Genomic DNA, 21,458 nt, shown 5'->3' on the forward strand with positions numbered 1-21,458 from the left:
GCCGTGTGCAACGGAGCGGAGTCTTCTGTGGCTGTGGGCGTGGTGAGTTGTTGATTTTTAAATGTAGGCAGGTATACCCCTGATGCACATTACAAAGCACCAAAATACCCCCTTCCCAATGTTGCCGCTCTGCATTAAGGTAACAATCAACTTAACGAAATGTGCTTTGCAACGTAGGAATCGCTCCCGCACACCTTACCTTCCCGCTTCTGCAAAAAAAAAAAAAAGATGACGACCTAAACGTTGGAAACCACGTGATGAAGTGGACGTTCTAACCCACGTGATGCAGAGCAGCCCCAGTCCAAGTGATGCAGTGCAGCCCACGTGATGAAGTGGAGGCGGGCCTTGCTATGGTCCGTTTCTTGGATGGGAATTAGACACTATCCTTTACGAAGCGCTCATGTCCAGTTTCCTGGCAGCATCAGGTGAGTACATGCGATCAAGCTCGTGTAGTGAATTTTATATGCATTTATTTAACATCCAGCAACTTAGAAGTTCTCACCCCTTTGCTATTATATTGTTAAGAGGATCCCGTTTACAACTTCTAGGAATGCACGTTGAAGCTGTAATTTATTGTATTGTACTTATCACATGTTGAAATTAAACATTGTATGCACGTGATTTTCTAAACATATGGTTTTGAAATTACACGGGCAGCCTGTTCTTATTGTAGACACAGTAGCTGCTCCAAAGCTCATGTAAGGTTCAAGCACTGCAATGCTCGCAGAAGTAGCAACTGCTGTGCAGATACTACACAGACTCTGCTCTGGTGTAAGTGACTGTGTATATATATATATATATATATATACTACCTGCACCGGCTAATGCTCGCAGACCTAGTAACTCCTGTGCAGCTACTACACAGACCCTGCTCTGGTGTAAGTGGCTATATATATATATATAGTACCTGCGCCAGCTAATGCTCGCAGACCTAGTAACTGCTGTGCAGCTACTACACAGACCCTGCTCTGGTGTAAGTGACTACATATATAATACCTGCGCCGACTAGGGCTCGCAGATGCAGTAACTGCTGTGCAGAAGCTACACAGACCGTGCTCTGGTGTAAGTGACTACATATATAATACCTGCGCAGGCTAAGACTTGCAGACGCAGTAACTGCAGTGCAGCTGCGACACAGACCCTGCTCTGGTGTAAGTGACCACATATATAATAACACCAGCACACACTAATGCCTGCAGATGCAGTAACTGCCGTGCAGCTACTACACAGACCCTGCTCTGGTGTAAGTGACTACGTATATAATACCTGCGCAGGCTAATGCCCGCAGAGGCAGTAACTGCTGTGCAGCTACTACACAGAGCCTGCTCTTGTGTAAGTGACTATATATTTAATACCTTCACCGGCTAATGCTCACAGACGCAGTGACTTCTGTGCAACTAATACACAGATCGTGCTCTGGTTTAAGTGACTGTCACAAAGTGTTTGTGTAGGGGTGATGGAGTTCTGTCTGTGAATTGTTTGCCAATTCTATTCCTGTAGCGTAGTAGAGCTTTTATTTTTTGTTGATTTGAGGACTGTTGCTTTGTGCAGTTTGAGTTGGCTTTGGTATTATATTTACTCTTGTCTGGTGTATTGTTCTCTCCATTGTGTTTCCAGGTTGCAGTTGTTTATTCAGTTCTTTTGTGAACCATTTTGCTGGCAGTTTTTTTTTTTATGTTGCTTGTTTTAGCTGGTGCTAATTGGTCAATGGCCTTGGTGATCCAATTGTTGAGTGTGTCTTCTGTTGTACCTGTGTTTGTATCGGTGGGATCTCTTTCACCTAGATTGTTGTGGTGGGTTGATAACATGGCGGCCTCGTCCGCTAGTTTTGATGCAAAGTTGGGATTGTAAGAAGATGGTCTGTAGATCAGTAGGAATACTATGTTGGATTGGTCGTTGAGTTCTATCTTGTTTAGGAGGGATTCATAGTCATCCGTGTTGGTTGTGACGATTCGCGAGACACATGCATGTTTTTTGAGCATAATTGCGATTCCGCCTCTTCTTCGGTTTTCTCTTTTGGCATGTATTAATTTATAATTGTTAGGTATTGCTTTGTTGGTGATGGCTTTATAGTTGTCTGATAGCCAGGTTTCTGTAAGGAAGAGTGCTGTATCCTTGTTATTCTAAGTAATGACGGCGCCCTGGGTGCACGAGAGAGTTTGGAATGTTGTTTGATTGTGGATTCGAGCGGATGGTCGGTGGAAGGTGCTGGAGAGAGTCGGGGGAGTGAGAGGAGAGCAGGGCGCCGGGTCTATGACGTATATAAATAAACCTGCTTTGTGTTTCACCCAGTGTCCGACTTCGATACATCACTAGGTTGCGCCAGAGATGGAAGAACAGAACATGATCAGTGTGTTAAGAATCAAGGAACGAATGGACAACGCCTCTGTCAAGAGTAACAGACCGAGAGGTTTTGAGAACAAGGGAAACTCGTATAAAGGGAAGAGTTGGGTGAAAAATGAATCCAGGTCTTCAAGCGCACAGTCTATCGAAGGGGATAGGTGCTACAATTTCTGTAAGGAAGAGCACGTCTGTGCCTCCTTCGCTTAGGAGGTCATTGATTTCTGTTGAGTATTTTGCCACAGATCTAATGTTGAGGAGGCTGCAGTGTAGTTTCCTTGATTTCCCTTTCGTGTTGTTGTTAGTATTGTTTGTTCTGACCAGTGTGTTGTTGGTTGGGTTTCCGTTCCAGGTGGGTTTTTCCCAGTCTAGTCTTTTGTGTGGGGTGGTTCTTTGTTGGTCAGTCTCTTTGTCGAGTAGACCGATAAGGTTTATGGAGGGGTTGGTTTGTTCCGGATGGTAAATAGGGTAGCTACCCCTCTGTTGTTCCAGTCTTGGTGATACGATGTGGTGTAGAGGGTGATGGATTCCAATGTGTTCCTTGTTTTGGTTGGGGTATTGTCCATGGTGGAGTCTGGGTTGGGATGGTTTATTAGTTGTCATGTTCCGTTTGGTGTCCTGGTTGGGTCTTTATTTGTGAAGCTTGTTGGCTGTTAGTTCGCTGTTGCTGTGCTGTTTTTGTTTACCACATTCTCGTATGTGGACAGGTAGTGAGCATTGTAGTCTGTCTTTGCTGTGTTATTTGTATGTCTCCATGGGCCATCTCAGATGTTTGTCGAGTCTTTGGGGTTGTGGGATAATGCTGCTCTGTGCCTTCCTGAGTGGTTTGGGATTTCTTATTATTTCCGTTGTCTTTTCTGGTTTCTTTGTCTTTCTTGTGGCGAGGCATGATGCGTGGGTTGTGTTCCTTAGTGGGCATCCTCTATCGATTGGTGTTTTTTGTGGTCTTTTGGGTTTAGTCTTAGCTGTTTGTGGTTTGTTGGTGCTTGTATTTGGTAGGTTGTGGGTAGTTGAGACCTCAGTTGATGGGACTTTGTGGTTCCGCTTGTTTATTGCTTCTTTCTTTTTTGGATCCTATTTGTTTTTCCTTTTGTTTTTTTAAATCGTGAAGGTACTTTTGGTTATGGTTGTCGATTATTGAATTGTGCGCAAAGCAAACATGAATACTGTGTGAAGGAGTACATGTGAATATTGGTGCAGTCATGTTAGGGAGAATTCTCATTTCTGTGCTTATTCCCTTCAACCTTAGAGACCCCCAGCTCTTTTGCTGGACTGTAGGACTTTTTCATTTTAACCCAGGAGTGAGTGAGACCCTGTTCCCACTGCCTCATGTGTTTTGACATTTTGTATTATGCGTTTTCACTGTTTTGGGAGTCTCACAAACTCCATAGGCATCTACTTTTTCAATGGTGACACACGGCACCTTCAGTGCAGTGTCACTGAGAAATCCTTTAGATTTCTCATAAGGTTTAAAATACCTTTTCTTGTGTGAACTACTGTTCCCAAGCATAGTAAAGTGAAATTGACTTTACTTTCTCTTTGTGGGTCCAGCACACACCATTTTATGTGGGGGGCAGGGGGGAGCTTATCCTACATTCTCATGTAAAATTTTTATGTTGCCCTCCCAACTTTAAATGGCTAGTGGTAGTGGTTTAATTTATCCTACCATTGTTCTTTTTTACCACAGGCTGAACCCTCAGCTGCAGTATGGCACCCATGGGTGACCATATTATCAAAACGGCCTGTCTTCTTTTTTTGCCATTTTCTGTTTGTGAGGTCTTTCTTGGGTTTTACTCTGTGCGTCGAACAGATTGGAGCCCTTTGTTTGTCTTGCCTTTCGTGCACTTCAGCCCTGAAGCCCGTCTCTGGCTCCAGTGTGTCTGGAAAGACAAGATGTGAGGGAGGGTCCCGAAACTCCCTTGTCCTTTGTCTCTAGGAATGCCTGAATACAACCAGTCCTGATTGGCTGCCTGGCTGGCTGTCATTCAGGACAGCCACCCTGCTGTGTGATTGACAGCCTAGGCTGTGCATGAATGGGAGAAACTTGCTTAAAAGGCGAGGGTTTTGGGACTAGATGCAGAGTCGACCACTGGGAGAAACACCCGACGAAGAAACCGTGAACGAAGCTTGCTGCATCCTCCTGGACCTTTGAATTTCCCGGTGGAGCCCTGCTGCCGTGCTGAAACTCCCTTTTCAATTCGACAGAAAAGCTCCGGAATGTACGACTTCTCCCCTTGGGTTAGTGGGACCAACTAACCCAGAGACAAACTCTACTGGGCCATCTTCCCTGTCTGGCTGTATTTCTTCATTGCTGCAAGAACCGAGTGCCAGGGGTCAGGTAATCCGTACTCGAGTGAAACGTCTGAAATCCGGCTAGAAGCTCCAGGAGTCTCCAAAGGACCGTCCAGAAGCAGGACGACCAGAGCTAGAGTCCCCTCACCACAGCGCAGGACCCAAGGAGTGAAGGAAGCACAACCAGTACCAGAGATCCTTGACAGTGCTGTTTACTAATCGCTGAAACCGCAAAGTGCCACTGAACCAAAAAGAGCCCGTAGCTGCCAACGACCTCCGAAGTACCGCCGCAGAAGCCCTACAGATGTCCTCCCTCTTGTCCCCACGACTGAGGCTCAGGAACACAGGGTCTGCATCGCTGTAGCAGGACAGAAGCCAGCTGGACCACTCTTCTTCAAACCAGAGGGACAGTTTAGACTTGGGGTACTTACCTCACTGTCTTGTAGCTTTGCTTTTTTCAGTAGGGAATTGCAGTGGCTTACTTTTCGAGTTGTTTCCAACTCTGTTTTCACAGCTTGTGACCCTACAAATGATTTTCTAACAAACTCTCTAACTTTGTTCAAGACTTTTGATTCTAAGAAGTGCCGCAGCTCAATAGACTGTTTCAAATTGACTTTGGCTGTCCTGGCTCCCTGCAGACTCTTCTAGCCCATTGACTTACTTTGATATGGTTTGTCCCTCATAGGAGGCTGTTACTGCTTGAGAGGCCTGTCTAGATTTCATTGGAAGATTTAGTTGTCCTCACATATACTGAGAACCTGTTTAACCTTGTTCCTTCCATAAATCTTTCCTTTCTGCAACCTCAGAATCTGCAAAGTATAACTAGTGTGATATATAAATGCCATTACTGTCCTTGTGATTGAAGTCACCCCAGGGTGTAGCAATTGTGTAAGAAGCATATCCAAATATTATCCACTAACTTGCTCTGATTCTGAAAAGTAATTTTAAAGTATATTTACATTGTTACATTAATTGCCTTTCTAAAGAACGCTTATTTAAAAGTTGTTGTTAATTAAATAACTATTTATAACTGAAACCTTGAGTGTAAGTGTCACTTGGCTAATTGTATGTACAGATTTCATTTGTACAGCTCTACAGCTCAGTTATCCCTCTTGAGATAGGCCGGCTGCTCAGTCACGCTGCCAACCTGTGTAGAACAGACCTACACCAAAAGGTGGATTTACCTAATACCAAGCAGATAAGTGCTGTGTAGTTTTCACACAGTGGGACTACACCAATTCTTACCTAACAAGTCAGCATGGAAATGTATTGATTGTGAGGGTGCTGGGTTCCTGCTTTTGATTCGGAGGGCAAAGGATTCTCACCCAGCGGGTGCATGCTATGTTTAGGCCTCTTTCTTCCACTTTGGCCCAACATAGTCTCAGGCTTTACCCATGACACATTGGGGATTGTGAGGGTGCTGGGTGGCTGCTTTTGATTGGGATGGCAAAGGATTCTCACGGGTGCATGTGTCGTAAGGACCAGGTTCCGCTGGTCCTTATGGCACCGTTGGAAGCAGATTGGATCTGCTTTCCTGACTACTCCTAAAATGGTGTTTACCAGCAGCTGCTGCGCTCCACTCTTCCAGCAGGCAGAAAGGTCACTGACTCCGCCCCCTCAATGAAAAATGCATTTCAAGCCTCCCGCGTGAAGGAACTCTGCGTTGCTTCTCTTCAAGGCAAACGCTCTGTAGGTTTGATCACTTTTTATCCCTAACACTTCCTAAACCAACCTCATAACCCGTTATTCTGCTCTTATTTCCTTGATTAGAACACTCAGATCGGTTTAAAGAGATCCCGCTCTCTATCCTCGTTTGTCTTTCACTATGATCTTCCAGGTAAGAACGCTAGTCCTGTTGCCTTGACAACAATCCAAACACTTGCACTTTCCTTTTATAACAATTTTGTTTTCCTGCTGCCGCTGGGCTGCAATCGCAGAAATTACGTGTGCACTCAGAAGCCACGCCAGATGCAGCCGTCCCACTCGGCATTACACATCAGGAAATCTTCTCAGTCTGCGAGCACTACGCGGATAACTCGGTATCCTTCACCTACGAGTTTCCTTTCCTCTATTAAGACGCTCTGCAGCCTCCAGCATTAGGTAGGCGAAATCTGATCCCTTGCATAGCACTTTATGAGACTCTCTTTATCTCATACTTCATGGTTCTGATTGTTGCCAGATCCAACTGTAGCTCCATGCAGCCTGCACTGTAGTCTTCAGTCCGCCATTGCATCTCCAATCTTCCTCCACCAGGGTACTTGCTATGCTCTAATGTATTCTATCTAAATATATTCCTGCTAATAACACGCAAGTAATCACTCTCTTCTTACCTTTACTCACTATTGCATGAATTACCATAAGGACTTTGAAGAGGATTTCGTCCCCGGCGAAGTTTCCCCAGTTCCCGATTGATAAACAGAAGTGAAGGATAAGAAAGAAGAGCTGCTGCAGGGTTTCCCTCCCCAAAGGGTTTCCCTGGGGATTCTGTTCCCACGGACCCTTTGGTTAGTACAGGGAAGCAGGGTAACCAGGAGGACTCTCTATCCGCCTACATGCCCAGACCGCTACTACCTTCTATTGAATCCACCTTCCGCTGCTGCTTCCAATCCAGGCCAGTGCAACCTCTGATTTGATTTTTGTGCTTTTGGGAAGCTCTGTCAATTAAATCATAACCGCATGCTATGTTTAGGCCTCTGGCTTCCACTTTGCACCAACATAGTCTCAAGCATTACCCTTGCCAAAGTGGGGGATCATTCAGCATAAGTGCCACTGAGCAAAAGCAGAATGACAATCTGTATTGGTCTGCATATCATCCTAAAAACTCTGATGTTCTGAAGTAATCAGTAAGTCATCTCCAAATCATCCAGAACAAGCATGTTTTATGGCAATGCTCTCGAAGTAATCAGCAGGTCATCCCAGAATCATCCCCAAATCATCATGGACAAATGTGCAATCTCTTGAAGTGATCAGCAAGTCATCCTAAAAGCATCAGGAACAAAGAGTTTTCTAAAATAGGGATGATGTTAGCATATTCATTAAGTCATCCCCAAATCATCACCCAGCATTCTGAGACATTTGCTGATGACTTTAACAGTGTAATGACGTCTGATGATGTGGGACTGACTTCTAGTGTAGTTCGATGATCATCAGATGACCCCAGGATGGTCTCTAAAGTCATCCTTTCAGACCAGGGCTATTGTGTTTTATATCTGGCTGGCGTCATGACAGTGATTTGCCACGTTTTATGCTCCTTGTTACTCTCACTTTGATATACATAGCTAAAGATTTTTACTTTTTTTTTATTACATACTGGCTCGCATCTCACTATCCATAAGAAAGTGTTCTGTATTGTTTCTAAATTGTACTCTGTTGCACTCTCAAATAGGCATCAATCTAAAAGCACATTGCATTGCTGTGTATTTTGCACTGCCGTCTATTAAATACCACTGTCTTTCATATCTGGGCGTTCTTTTCATGTACTGTGGTGTTTTTCATCTCTAGTTGTCAACATGATAGCACATTAGTTTGTACTCCCTTCTAGGTAACCCTCAGGTGGCAGATTGAGTTGTTCGATTTTCGAAAACCATTGTTATTCATAACTGAGATACCTTTTGAGTATATTGCAGCATACTGTGCTCTTCCTTGCACACACTCCTATTTGAAGGCCTTTTATTGTTTCACATGTTATCCCATATCTAACTATCTGTGGGGGGTCATGGCACATTTTTTTTCTTGGTCATAATCTTTGTGTCTTCTTGTGTTTAGCATCTAAGTAGGCCTAAATGCCGACACTAAAAGATTCTACGCCACCACCATTTCAAATTCCACACCTAGACTTCCTTAGACTAAACGTGTGCCGCTGTGTATTATCTCTTTCCATGTTCCCTCAGCTAAGAGACACTCCATAATAGTAAAATATTGTCGACATTACCATCTTTAAGTTTCCCAGACCTAAGTTTATGACACTGCGCAGTAACATTGGGACACCCAAGGAAGGACCATTGATTCAGTAGGGAACTAACTTATAGGCTCCTCACGAATACTATAAACACTGGCCAACCATCTATCAACTGGCTTGCATATACAATATCAAATGGAAGTGACTACATTCCAGATTCAAACTCGGATTTGTTTTCACGAGAAACACTCAGGAAAACAGATAGGTGAGGGCAAGAACCAGAACCAAGGAAACTAACCCAGCCAACCTTACACACAACATACAATTTCAGAGCACCAACTTCAGAACCTTGGCAGACTCATCACGGCACAGATGACAGAGACCACATGACCTTAAGAAGAACCTTCGACCATACACTTCCATCACCAGAAGCCACCCAACAGCCATATTGTTGCTAGAATGAGACAAAATAAAGAACCAAGCCCCTAACCTACTGTGCCTGTTTAACAACAAAACATTAGACTCAATGGAGCTGCCCACCCCCACAACCTATCAACCATCTGATAATTCGGACCTGGCTCAGAAACAGAACATGTAAACAATACAGGGCATTAAAAAATGACATGTGATCCAGAGGCAGGATCCCCGGAAAACTGCAGCCTGACGAATGCCCACTCCATCTTTAAACACAGAACATAGCTTTGCAAAATTCTTAGCAAAGGAGACACAAATATTCTCTTTATACCAGAATCCTGGTTGCCCAAAAACTACAAGGTAATCCTCTCCAACTTCAAACTTGTAAGTCATCCACACTGGCCAAAGAAGAGGCGGTATCCCCAGGGCACACAAGGGCTTCAAATTCACAGCTTCAGCTCACATGGACTTCCCGTACTGTGAAGAACTCCTGATCCACCTCACACTCAACCACCAAATTAACTTCTTCCTACTTATTTACAGACCACCATCATACAACCCAACCTTCGCAGAAAACTTTGTAGATGTATTTGCTAACCTAGCAATTGAACACAAACTTCTAAAAGTGCTCGAGACTTCAACATTTGGTTAGAAGAGCAAACGGAATCAGCACCTAAAAGCTTGAGCTACTACATGGCCAGCTTTCACCTCAAACAAATGGGCAAAAGGAGTACCCCACCGCCTCAATCCAGGTACTATGGAACGATCATTTAATGATTCCTTTTACTATAAACACATTTTTGTGTCAACTCTTTACTCACAAATAACCACTGTGAAGAGAAGCAGGACAATTCTAAACTTGGAGCAACTCCGAAATCTGGTAAGACTAATCCCAATCCCAACTGACTGGAACTCTTCCTAACAGAAGGAGGTTGAGCGAGCCTAGAAAACTGGATAAACAAAGCACCAGACGCCCTCGCCCCACTAATGCGCACCACCATCTTGGAAGAAATAATTTCAGCAAGATGGGTCATATCCAGCCTATGAACCATGAAACATGAAACAAATTAATCAAATACTTGAGTAACAGGGTGGAAACATTACAACTCACAAGGTAAGGTTATCTACCAAGGACAGATCCGCCACTACAAAGCAAATATCCTTAAAGCAAAGAAATGTTACTATTCTGACTAAAGCAATGATGTACCTCATTCAAAGAGAGGACTTTACTAAATCATCAATGAAATGAGAATCCCCACTTCTTGCAGGAAAGACTTCTTGCAGGAAAGTATCTTCACATACCCAAAAACTATGGGCTATCGCCAACCATTTCAGAAACAAATACTGCACAAACAGCCAAGCCATCAATGCTGAAATAAAGAAAGGAATTAGAAGCAACATTTGAGTCCGTTAAGCCTACAACCCCACCAATTAACCGCATTAAAAAAATATCCGAACCTGACTTAAAAGAATTGGTGAAACTTGGCGACAAAGCCAGCTTTCCGATGGACCCCTGTCTCACAGAGCATCTACAAAATGATCCTTAACCAGGAAACGTCCGTTTTCTAATTTTGCAAATTAATGAACTGATCACTCAAAACAGGAATTGGACCATAAGCATTAAAGACTGCCTATGTCAAAGCACTTCTACAAAAAACACTGTTAGAGATCCAGAAAACTGAAACCCCTACAATTTGCGACCTATACCGCACCAAGCCAAAATTCTAGAGAGCAACGTATACAGCCAAATCTGGGAGCACATTGAGTCTATGTCAGAACTCGCCTTACCACGTGGAAGAGTTTCCAAGGTCATGCGTTCGTAGCATAACTCGTATTGTAGGAGATGAGTTCTTCCTACCAATGTACCCCTCTGAACACAAAAATGACATACAGAGGAATCTATTCTTTGGAAGAGAGGACACAGCACGGGACACCACAGGCTGCAAGAAAAAGAATTAATTTAACAACCGGAACAGAATAACCCATACAGATAAGCACTGGACTATACAATGGGAAGCTAACCTGTATGTATTCCCAGTAGAGGTGATGATAAAACACGGCCTCAGTATGTCTCTTCTCCTTGAACTTAAAGTGGTGTAACCTGTAACTAATAACCCAGGGTTTATCAGTATAGACTAGGGGGATTGGGTCAAATATAGAATAACAGGGTATATATATATATATATATATATATATATATATACAGCTTACCATAGCAGAAGGACCTGGGAAGCATGAAGAAGAAAGAGCCAGTCTCTCTCTGGGAGCGAGTCCATACAGCAGTTCCAAGAAGACTATCTCGACGGCACGAGGACGCCTGTGTAACAAGAGAGGTATTCCAGGCGGTCTCAGTTAAAGGCAATTCACCTATCCCAATGGCACAAGGACACCTATGTAGCGAGTGATTTTCCAAGATATATCCAGTCCAGGAATCCACCTGCCCCGACGACACGAGGACGCCTATACAACAGGAGTTTTAATCCAGAGTGTTTCTAGTCCGTGTTGTAAGGCAAGAGGTATGAAGTGCGCAGTCCGGGTCGTCGCCGTGGAATCAGTTAACAAGACAAAAGATTTATTGTGGGCCAGGGACATGCATTGAGTCAAGAAGCAAGAATCAATATTCACCAGAGCAAAAACACGGGCACACTGAAGAATTGGGAGCGGATGGGCGGAGCTTTAATTCTCTGTTACCTGACAGGAGCACTCCACTGCCCCGGACGGGAAGCTTGATGATGTGTAAACAGAGGTTGCTGACGCTTCCAAGACGACCTCCAATGCTCAGAAAACCGGGGTGCCGTATCATGCTTTAACATGCAGGATCGTGGGGAGCGATTTTCTAGTCGCAGACAAGTGTGGCGAGCATCTGGGCTGTTGGAAGACAATCTTTCTGGTGTTGTAGAAGAGCCCGGAATACATGCATGGCGTGACTGGGTGCTCTCACACGCAGAGTCCTGAAAGTCTAATACATTACTAGAATGCTCCTGAGTTAGGTTTTGGAGCTTTGGAAGGCACTGAATCTGCACTTGTTTCCGTTTGGGGCAACCTAAAAATCACAGCCGACGATAACGGCTTTCGACACATTTAACTGCAGCATACTACTTAGAAGGCTTGAAAAAAATAGACTGCATAACACAACTCTTCAATTGATGTTATCATTCCTAACAGAGAGAACAGAATTCACCGGGCTCCCGACTTTTAGTTTGAATCCACCGCCCATTACTGTTGAGTTTCCCAGGGATCAAACAACTCGCTGCTACTCTTTAACATTTATGTGACCCCTTTTGTTGAAGATCATAAAATCTCATGAGCTTGTCTGTTACAAATAAGTGGATGACGCACAAATCATATAGGAAAGGGAAGCTGATGGACAATCCACCACCACCCTTAGCAACTGCCTCGCGCAAAGTAAATGAATGATGGCCAACTACCTAAAATTCAAACCAGGCAAAACGAAAATGATGGCAGTCTCACTTCAAGCCACACATAAAGCACAGCTACCATTGCCCTTGGAAAAGGGGAACTGTCATTTCCATGTGCATAGTATTGATAAAGAACCGAGGCATACTAATGGGCAACAGACTTGTGCTGGAATCTCAAGTCTATGCAGTAGTCAAAAAGGGTCCTTTAAAAGCGTTGCTCTAACCACAAACCAACAGATTATACTCTAGCTCTCCTTTGCACAACGATCATGGCCCTCAACTCCCTGATTCTATTAAGAATAGATTATAAATACAACATTTACATAGATACATCACAAATAAACTTCAACTGATCCAAAACAGCAGGTTGGCTGCTGCTCAGACTTCACAGGAGCGCACACACCACTTGGTACTATGCAAGAATAAAGATCCAGTTGAAGGCCCTTTGCATTGGCCAATAGTACTTGAAGATCAAGTAGCAGAATTCCTCCAAAACATCTCTCTCTATCTACCAACCACCCAGTAGGATAGATAAACCGCATACTATTGGAAACCGGAAGATTTAGCAGGGATAGAAACAGAGGCTCTGCTTTTTCCACTATGGTGGCAAAACACAGGAACGCACTACTAATGGAAATCCGCACGCTACAGATCAACCTGGCTCTTCAATACTTCAGAGACAAAGTTAAACATGCACCCATCATGCAATGGAAACAATGCTTTCAATAGTTCGACTTTCGCCCGCAGAAATGACCTAAGCGAAAACCGTACCGGCTCCACACAGTCCACCTAGAACACAATGCACAGCGCTCGGGAAACTATAACATCTTGAAGACCTCACATCAAGGCACCATCAAAACCCTAAAAGAAAGGGCTTGCCTGTCTCCTGGATTATCTAAACCTCAAAACAGGACATCTTCATGCATTTACCACTAAAGCCAAACACCTCTTCTCATAACAAAGGCGATCTCAAGACCAATAATTTGAAAGCAATACAAATGCCCCAGTTGCCCTCCCCACCTTTTGACTAACCCTCAATTTCTCTCCACCTTACCATAGACACATTTAAACCAGCCACTGCTTGCACACAGCTCATAAAAAGGACCCTCTCCCCAGACTTATAAACTTAGAGTGCTAACTACACCTGATATACTCGGGGCCCCAAGCCAACACATGCCCACCCTATAAACAGAAGGCTGCACTTCTGGGCACAAAGCCTTTGATGGAAGTATGCAGAGCTCAGGGTACTTCCGATCTGAAACCTCAACACAAAGCCCTGCACTGTTGCCTGTCCACCTCCTCCCACCTACCCACCCCCCAACCCTCTCTGTCCCAAAACTCTCTTCCAGTTCACCTGGAGACCATGCAACTGGCATCGGTGTATGGTATAAATCCTAAAAATATTTAAGGGCTGATCATGTTAGTGAGATTGTTTAGCGAAAGGTGGCTAATATGACAAATGGGCCAGTGCCTCTCAGTTGTTGATTTCTTTATTAACATTTGATGGCTTGTATGGGTTGGTGGTTATTTGAGTTCAGTTCCCATTCAATTCCCATTCGTACAAGATGTTCACTTTAAAAATAGAAAAAAGACAATGCAAACTAGCACAAATCTGCAGGCGCATCACTAAACGTCACACAGGTGCTCATGTTGTTCTATTTCACTAGAACACTGTATTTTCAGCCCTATGCGTCCTTCTTATGTGATACATCAGTCCAGTAGTTAAAAGGAGTCGAGACTACACGTCTCAAAATGCATTAGCTTTTTAAGGTAAGGATCGGAACAATAAATACTCATCCTTGGCAACATGGAGCCATAAAGTCACCCTGCCATTGAGATAGTGACTATAGCGTTTGAATGGCCTTTTTACCATCACAGGTGGCCTTGATAGTTGATGGCAGCAGGCATTGAGAGCAGTCATTCACTGGTGCAAATGGCCTTTAATAAATCAAATAAGATTCATTGTGGATTTGCACCATAAAATACCAAAGCATTTTTCACGTCTCACTGACCATGATAATTGGCACAAAGGACTTTAAACAATTCAGTTTACAGGGTGCATTACACAAAACATGTATTCTCTGCCTTCCCTTATCAAGCCGTAATTAGTTTTTGGTCTATTTCCATGGGATTTGTAAATGTTTTTAAAGTAATTGAACAACCCGGTTACACCTTGTCTGTGAATGGGTCACATCAACTGACTGATTTTGCTCGTTTCAAAGTCTGATTTTTTTTTTGTTTCTCACAGCCATCATGGATTCTGAGTGCCTGGAACTACGTCGAGAGGTTAGAGAAGCCATCAATGCTCTTTCGGCACCCACCAGTGGCGCAGTGCGGATCACCAAGGCGCTGGTGGCAATGAAGCGCTATGTTGGTGTAGCAGATGGCCCCATCACTGTCCGAGAGAAAGAGGAGTTTGCTAAGGCGCATTTCAGCTCCTTCTTGTACTGTCTTCTTAATCAGCTGAGCCCAGAGTGGTTAGAACTGCTGGCACCAGAGCAGCAGAAAGAACTGTGGGATTACTTCTTCCTGGAGGGACCACCTGACCAAGCTTTCCTGGTTCTCTTGGATTCCCTCAGCTCCACAAGGTGAGATTGTGCTCCCGAGAATGGATGGCGTGTGGGGCAAATGAAGGCTATGTTGTTAACGTATGAGTCCGAGTGTGCCTGTGTTTTAAGGGAGCTGTAATTTTCTTTTCACCTCTGAAATTTCAGTATTTATTACAGATACTTACCATTAATGTTCATCATTCCTAGTCTTACTGTTCTTAGTCACAGTACCAACCTTGAAGGTGCTAACCTTCATTATCTAAGCGGGATCCTTGGCCCTTTCATACAGAGGAGGGGAGTCAAACGTGATGAGTAGGATTGGGAGTGATGAATACAGGTAAGTAATCTATTCGCTATCTCCACATCCCTCTTGCTCATCCCAGTCCTTACCCATGAGGCATATTGAAGGTAGAGATTGAAGGCTCCTATGAAAAACCACACAGGCCCATCGGTATGCTGCTGCACACCCCATCACCATTTTATTGACCAGTAGTCTGCACCCACTATTCTCAGTGACTGCCGGAACACCTTTGCCCAACAGGTTTGATGCTTGTCTGTCCATATTCTGCCTATAATTATGATAAACCTATTGGGATCAGCTAATGTTGCCGCCCTGCAAATCTCCTGCAGGGACACACCTGGTGCATTAGCCTAATATGCAGATATGCACCAGGTCAACAGACCCTTGATCTTTTCTGGAAGCTGTCTTTCATGCTGCTGCTTATCCCATGGTATTCACATACCTAATCCAGTGGCTAAAGGATAAGTCTGACACCTTTCTTTAAACTCCTGATGTCCCAAATGTGACTAACAGATTTTCTGTCTACCTGGAATAACCTATAGAAAATGTACTGTCTTCTTTTCAAGGGAGCAAGGATTTTGAAAAATGCCAGAACAACAAAACATTGTTCTGTGACTTCTGAAATTTAGAAATTATAAACAAGCAAACTTTTCTGCACATCCAAAATGACGGCAGTCCAAACAAAAACATGTTTACCTATAATAGCTTGCTTTGTATATCCCTTAATTTAGGTTTTATTTTTGACAGTTCTTTAAATAATGCCTCAAAGTCTCCCTTTCAGTTATTAGAATTCGGCAACTGGTATTTTGAGCTATCAGGTATTGTCAGGGCATTCACATCAGTCATTATTCAGAGTTAGAAATTAAAGATGAGGAGCAGGTGCAAGTGGATCTAGGTCACCTGGTCTAAGCCCCGCCCACCTGGTGCCTTCCTGCCTGCCGCTCTTTTTCACCACTTAGCAAGCCCCGCCCACCTGGTGCCTTCCTGACTGCCGCTCTTTTTCACCACTTAGCAAGCCCCGCCCACCTGGTGCCTTCCTGTTTGCCGCTCTTTTTCACCACTTAGCAATCCCCGCCCACCTGGTGCCTTCCTGTTTGTCGCTCCTTTTTCCTACCTAAGGAGCCCTCCAGCCTCTTTTCCTTTACAGATGGGGAGCAGGTGCAAGTGGATCTAGGTCACCTGGTCTAAGCCCCGCCCACCTGGTATCTGCCTGCCTGCCGCTCTTTTTCACCACTTAGCAAGTCCTGCCCACCTGGTGCCTTCCTGTTTGCCGCTCTTTTTCCTTACTTAAGGAGCCCTCCAGCCTCTTTTCCTTTGCAGATGGGAAGCAGGTGCAAGTGGATCTAGGTCACCTGGCCTATGCCCCGCCCACCTGGTGCCTTCCTGTTTGCTGCTCTTTTTCACCACTTCGCAAGCCCCCCACCTGGTGCTTTCCTGTTTGCCGCTCTTTTTCACCACTTAGCAAGCCCCGTCCACCTGGTGCCTTCCTGTTTGCCACTCTTTTTCACCACTTAGCAAGCCCCGCCCACCTGGTGCCTTCCTGTTTGCTGCTCTTTTTCACCACTTAGAAAGCCCCGCCCACCTGGTACCTTACTGTTTGCCGCTCCTTTTCCCTACTTAAAGAGCCCCCGAGCCTCTTTTCCTTTGCAGATGGGGAGCAGGTGCAAGTGGATCTAGGTCACCTGCCTAAACCCCGCACACCTGGTGCCTTCCTGTTTGCCGCTCTTTTTCACCTCTTAGCAAGCCCTGCCCACCTGGTGCCTTCCCGTTTGCTGCTCTTTTTCACCACTTAGCAAGCCCCGCCCACTTGGTGCCTTCCTGTTTGCCTCTCCTTTTCCCTACTTAAGGAGCCCTCCAGCCTCTTTTCCTTTGCAGATGGGGAGCAGGTGCAAGTGGATCTAGGTCACCTGGCCTAAGCCCCGCCCACCTGGTGCCTTCCTGCCTGCCGCTCTTTTTCAACACTTAGCAAGCCCCACCCACCTTGTGCCTTCCTGTTTGCCGCTCTTTTTCCCTACTTAAGGAGCCCTCCAGCCTCTTTTCCTTTGCAGTTGGGGAGCAGGTGCAAGTGGATCTAGGTCACCTGGCCTAAGCCCCGCCCACCCGGTGCCTTCCTGTTTGCCGCTTTCTTTCACCTCTTAGCAAGCCCCTCCCACCTGGTGCCTTCCTGTTTGCCGCTCTTTTTCTCCACTTAGCATGCCCCGCCCACCTGGTGCCTTCCTGTTTGCCACTCCTTTTTCCTACTTAAGGAGCCCTCCAGCCTCTTTTCCTTTGCAGTTGGGGAGCAGGTGCAAGTGGATCTAGGTCACCTGGCCTAAGCTCTGCCCACCTGTTGCCTTCCTGCCTGCTGCTCTCTTTCCCCACTTAGCAAGCCCCGCCCACCTGGTGCCTTCCTGTTTGCTGCTCTTTTTCACCACTTAGCAAGCCCCGCCCACCTGGTGCCTTCCTGTTTGCTGCTCTTTTTCACCACTTAGCAATCCCCGCCCACCTGGTGCCTTCCTGTTTGTCGCTCCTTTTTCCTACCTAAGGAGCCCTCCAGCCTCTTTTCCTTTACAGATGGGGAGCAGGTGCAAGTGGATCTAGGTCACCTGGCCTAAGCTCCGCCCACCTGGTGCCTTCCTGCCTGCTGCTCTCTTTCCCCACTTAGCAAGCCCCGCCCACCTGGTGCCTTCCTGTTTGCTGCTCTTTTTCACCACTTAGCAAGCCCCGCCCACCTGGTGCCTTCCTGTTTGCTGCTCTTTTTCACCACTTAGCAATCCCCGCCCACCTGGTGCCTTCCTGTTTGTCGCTCCTTTTTCCTACCTAAGGAGCCCTCCAGCCTCTTTTCCTTTACAGATGGGGAGCAGGTGCAAGTGGATCTAGATCACCTGGCCTAAGCCCCGCCCACCTCGTATCTGCCTGCCTGCCGCTCTTTTTCACCACTTAGCAAGTCCTGCCCACCTGGTGCCTTCCTGTTTGCCGCCCTTTTTCCTTACTTAAGGAGCCCTCCAGCCTCTTTTCCTTTGCAGATGGGAAGCAGGTGCAAGTGGATCTAGGTCACCTGGCCTAAGCCCCAGTCCACCTGGTGCCTTCCTGTTTGCTGCTCTTTTCCACCACTTCACAAGCCCCGCCCACCTGGTGCCTTCCTGTTTTACACTTTTTTTCACCACTTAGCAAGCACCACCCACCTTCTTAGCCCTGCCTCTTCCTTCCTGCTCCTAACTATTAGATCAAGGGCGTCTCTCGCCCGAGCGTCCTAAGCGAAGGGCAGACGATGAAAAGGGGAATTCCTGTTTGGACCTGTTCGGACCAGGAGGACCCACGGCCCGAACCCCTGCTCAGATAGCAGGTAGGCATGCACCAACATGTGTTACTCCCTCTGGTCCCCCCGTGATGTTCCCTTGTGCCCCCCCATTCTCGCACACAGGCGTTGCCTGTTTTGCTTGATTCTTCTACCCTGCTCCCCCCTCACCTCACTCAAGCTTACTTCTGCAGGAGTCTGTCCTGATACATTCTGGTTTCACCATCACCGTCTTGTGGACAATGCTGGATTTGACTTTTATGGACTTCATTCATTCATGGTGTGTCACCCATTTCTCAACTCTCATGCTGAACTTCTTTTGCATCTTGTACTCATGGTGGCCCTGAATCATGCTGTTCCCATCTTCATCTTGTATCCTGGCTTGCAACATTATGTGTTACTACTGACTTCTGCAATTGTATTCGCTCTCCTCTCTTGCTTCTCCACTCTTTTGACTGCTAACTCTCTGTTCTCTCCTCCTTTCCCTTCTCCCTTTTCATATCTCCTCCCCTTACTTTCTTATATGCACTTACTCTATCAGAATTGTCCCTGGACCTAGTATGATAGTAACCTTGTCTGTCTCCTCTTCCCTCCCCTTACTGGTTTTTCCCTCCCCAAACCCCTCCAGCACTATCTGAAATGTCGTCAGGCCCAATATGATAGTCGCTTGTTTTGTTCCTCCCCCTACCTTTCTGCACCCCTCTCCCTCACCTCTTGTTTTTTTTCCGGCTCTACCAGAAATGTCGTCAGGCCTAGTACGGTAGTCGCCTGTCTGTTTCCATTTCCTTCCCACTCTCCCCCTCCCTTCCTTATCTATGTTTTAGCTCTTGCACTATCTGAAATGTCATCAGGCCGAGTACGATAGTTAATTTCACATCCTTACTGTTCATGGCCTGTAAGAATGTCATTGTTTTTTCCCTTGTTCCCTCCCTTGCCTTGAAGCACTTTGTGTATAGGCGCTATATAAATAAACTATCATATCATATCATAAGGAGCTGGGAGCTATTCAGCTCCTGCTTGCAATCAAGAAGAGCCTGGCTAGCTTTATGCCAACTGCTACTCGGAGCTACTTTTGGCTCCCCAGGCCAACCGATGACGAGAAACACATCTATTTGAATTTACTTTGCACATTTGGGAAACTGTATAATTAAACATTAGGACACATCTATAAGACAAAGCATAAGCAGTCATAGATACATGGTCAAAATGATAAGTTTGCATCTTATGTGGAAGTTAGATTTGAGAAACACAATGTACTAGCTCCTTATTCCCCAGTGGTAGTTCCTGGTCATAATGCTGGCTACTCTGGCATTTCAGAAGAAGTATGCAGAGACTCTGAGGACATGTTCAACAATATTTATTAAATGATAAAGTCTATCTCTCCCTATAACTATGGGGTGTTCCCTACCTATATAAATAACTAAGGTGCTTGGAAGTCGTTGGGAAAAGTACAAATGAAAAGAAAGTGCGCTTTCCAAAAAAACAACCTTATCTGACCCTAGATGAGACACCAGGCTCGCATCCGCTTCATTTAATTTTTTCTAAAAATGCACTGTGAATGTTCTATGAACCCCATCATTAAGAATGTCCTTCTTGAAATGGATAGTTGCTCAGTAAAGGGGAAATATCAATGGCTTTCAGAGGTGGCGTCTGCCCTGGAGAAATGGGGTTTGAGGAATATAGAGCACCTGCGTAGATTGTCTAAAGGGCAAAGGACAAGGCTGGTTCTAGACTGTACCAGAAAAGTGGAATGGGACAATACTCGAGCGTATCTGCGAAGGCTTCAGTCGATGAACCTGTACAGGGAGGGTTGTGATGTAATGGCATCGCAAAACTTTTATCACTGAGCTAAATTCCCATGAGTGCTGGAGAACTATTTTACTGATCAGGCTAAATGTTTTACCGGTGCGTACTACAACCCCGTGGCTAGGACTACTGCAAATGTCCATTTGGGATAGGAATGCTCAGGGATCTTGTACATTTTATGTTTGTATGTACATTTTATATAGGGTTAAGAAGAAAATGGTTAAGACCACATTTTTTAAAGATCAACATTAAAAGTTGTATTGAGGCAATGTTTTTAATGACTCATTCAACAGATGAGGATTTTATGTTCGATATTCATCGGTTTGTGAAATAATCCTTGAGGTTTAGGTGTATCTGGTGATAGTCTTTTTTTTGACTTATTTCTTTTTTTCTTCCTGTATTTTGTAAGCTGTATAATTGTTTTATGTTTTTAATTGTATTTATGATGTATTTTAATGCTGTTAACTGAATAAACAATGATTGACTGACTTGGCCCTACCACTGTTCAGAACAAACCAAGTCCACGAGAATGAGTCCTGTTGAAGCAGGGTTCTGCTTTTAGTTCCTTTATATCTTATTTTCAAATGTCTCTAGCCACATTCTGTATCAGAGTTTGCAATTCTTGGAACAGGTCTTTGACTCGTCCCTTATCTTGTGGTTTTATTTTCCCGGGGCTCTTTCGTGAAGTTTGTTTGATCCTTACATCCACATGGTTCGGCTGTGTACAACCTTGTGTGATATCTTATCTTGGCTGGGGTATCCCTTCAGGATTATTATAATGTTTCCTTCTTAGCTTAGAATTATCTTGATAATCTATTTATCAACTGCTCTTGTTCGTATTTCAGAATCCTTCTTTCAACTATTTTCCAATTGATCCTTCTTGAGGGTTGGGATATTCTCCCCTCTTCCCAGGATAGTCTTACCCACTGATTAATGTTCTCTTTCTCAGGTTTAAACATTATGTTTCCTCTTATATTGTTACTGTTCAGATTTGTCAACTTTGTGCTTCGGGTTTACACTATTTCACTGGGAAGAGTTTCTCAACACTTATAACGATTCCCTTTTGGCCTCCCGGTCCTCCCGTTCTCCCCATTCCCTCAATCTTCATGGGGAATGTCTCCAGGGCCTGTGGTCGCTTGGGGCTTTCTTTCCTTCTTGGCTT

At 44.9% G+C, this 21,458-nt stretch overlaps 1 protein-coding gene across 2 annotated transcripts in view; it reads left to right on the forward strand.

The window, feature by feature from the left end:
- Nucleotides 1-294: 294 nt before the first annotated feature.
- TELO2 (telomere maintenance 2) overlaps nucleotides 295-21,458 on the forward strand; it is an 890,041-nt gene continuing 868,877 nt past the window's right edge. For both annotated transcript variants that reach the window (XM_069646967.1, XM_069646968.1), the window contains exons 1-2: nucleotides 295-425; nucleotides 14,612-14,951. In XM_069646967.1, coding sequence (XP_069503068.1) covers nucleotides 401-425; nucleotides 14,612-14,951 — 365 coding nt within the window. In that variant the 5' untranslated portion in view covers nucleotides 295-400. The remainder of the gene's footprint in view (nucleotides 426-14,611; nucleotides 14,952-21,458) is intronic.

Source organism: Ambystoma mexicanum, chromosome 2q (genome assembly GCF_040938575.1).
Source record: "Ambystoma mexicanum isolate Mex_15411 chromosome 2q, UKY_AmexF1_1, whole genome shotgun sequence".
NCBI classification, from domain to species: Eukaryota; Metazoa; Chordata; class Amphibia; order Caudata; family Ambystomatidae; genus Ambystoma; species Ambystoma mexicanum.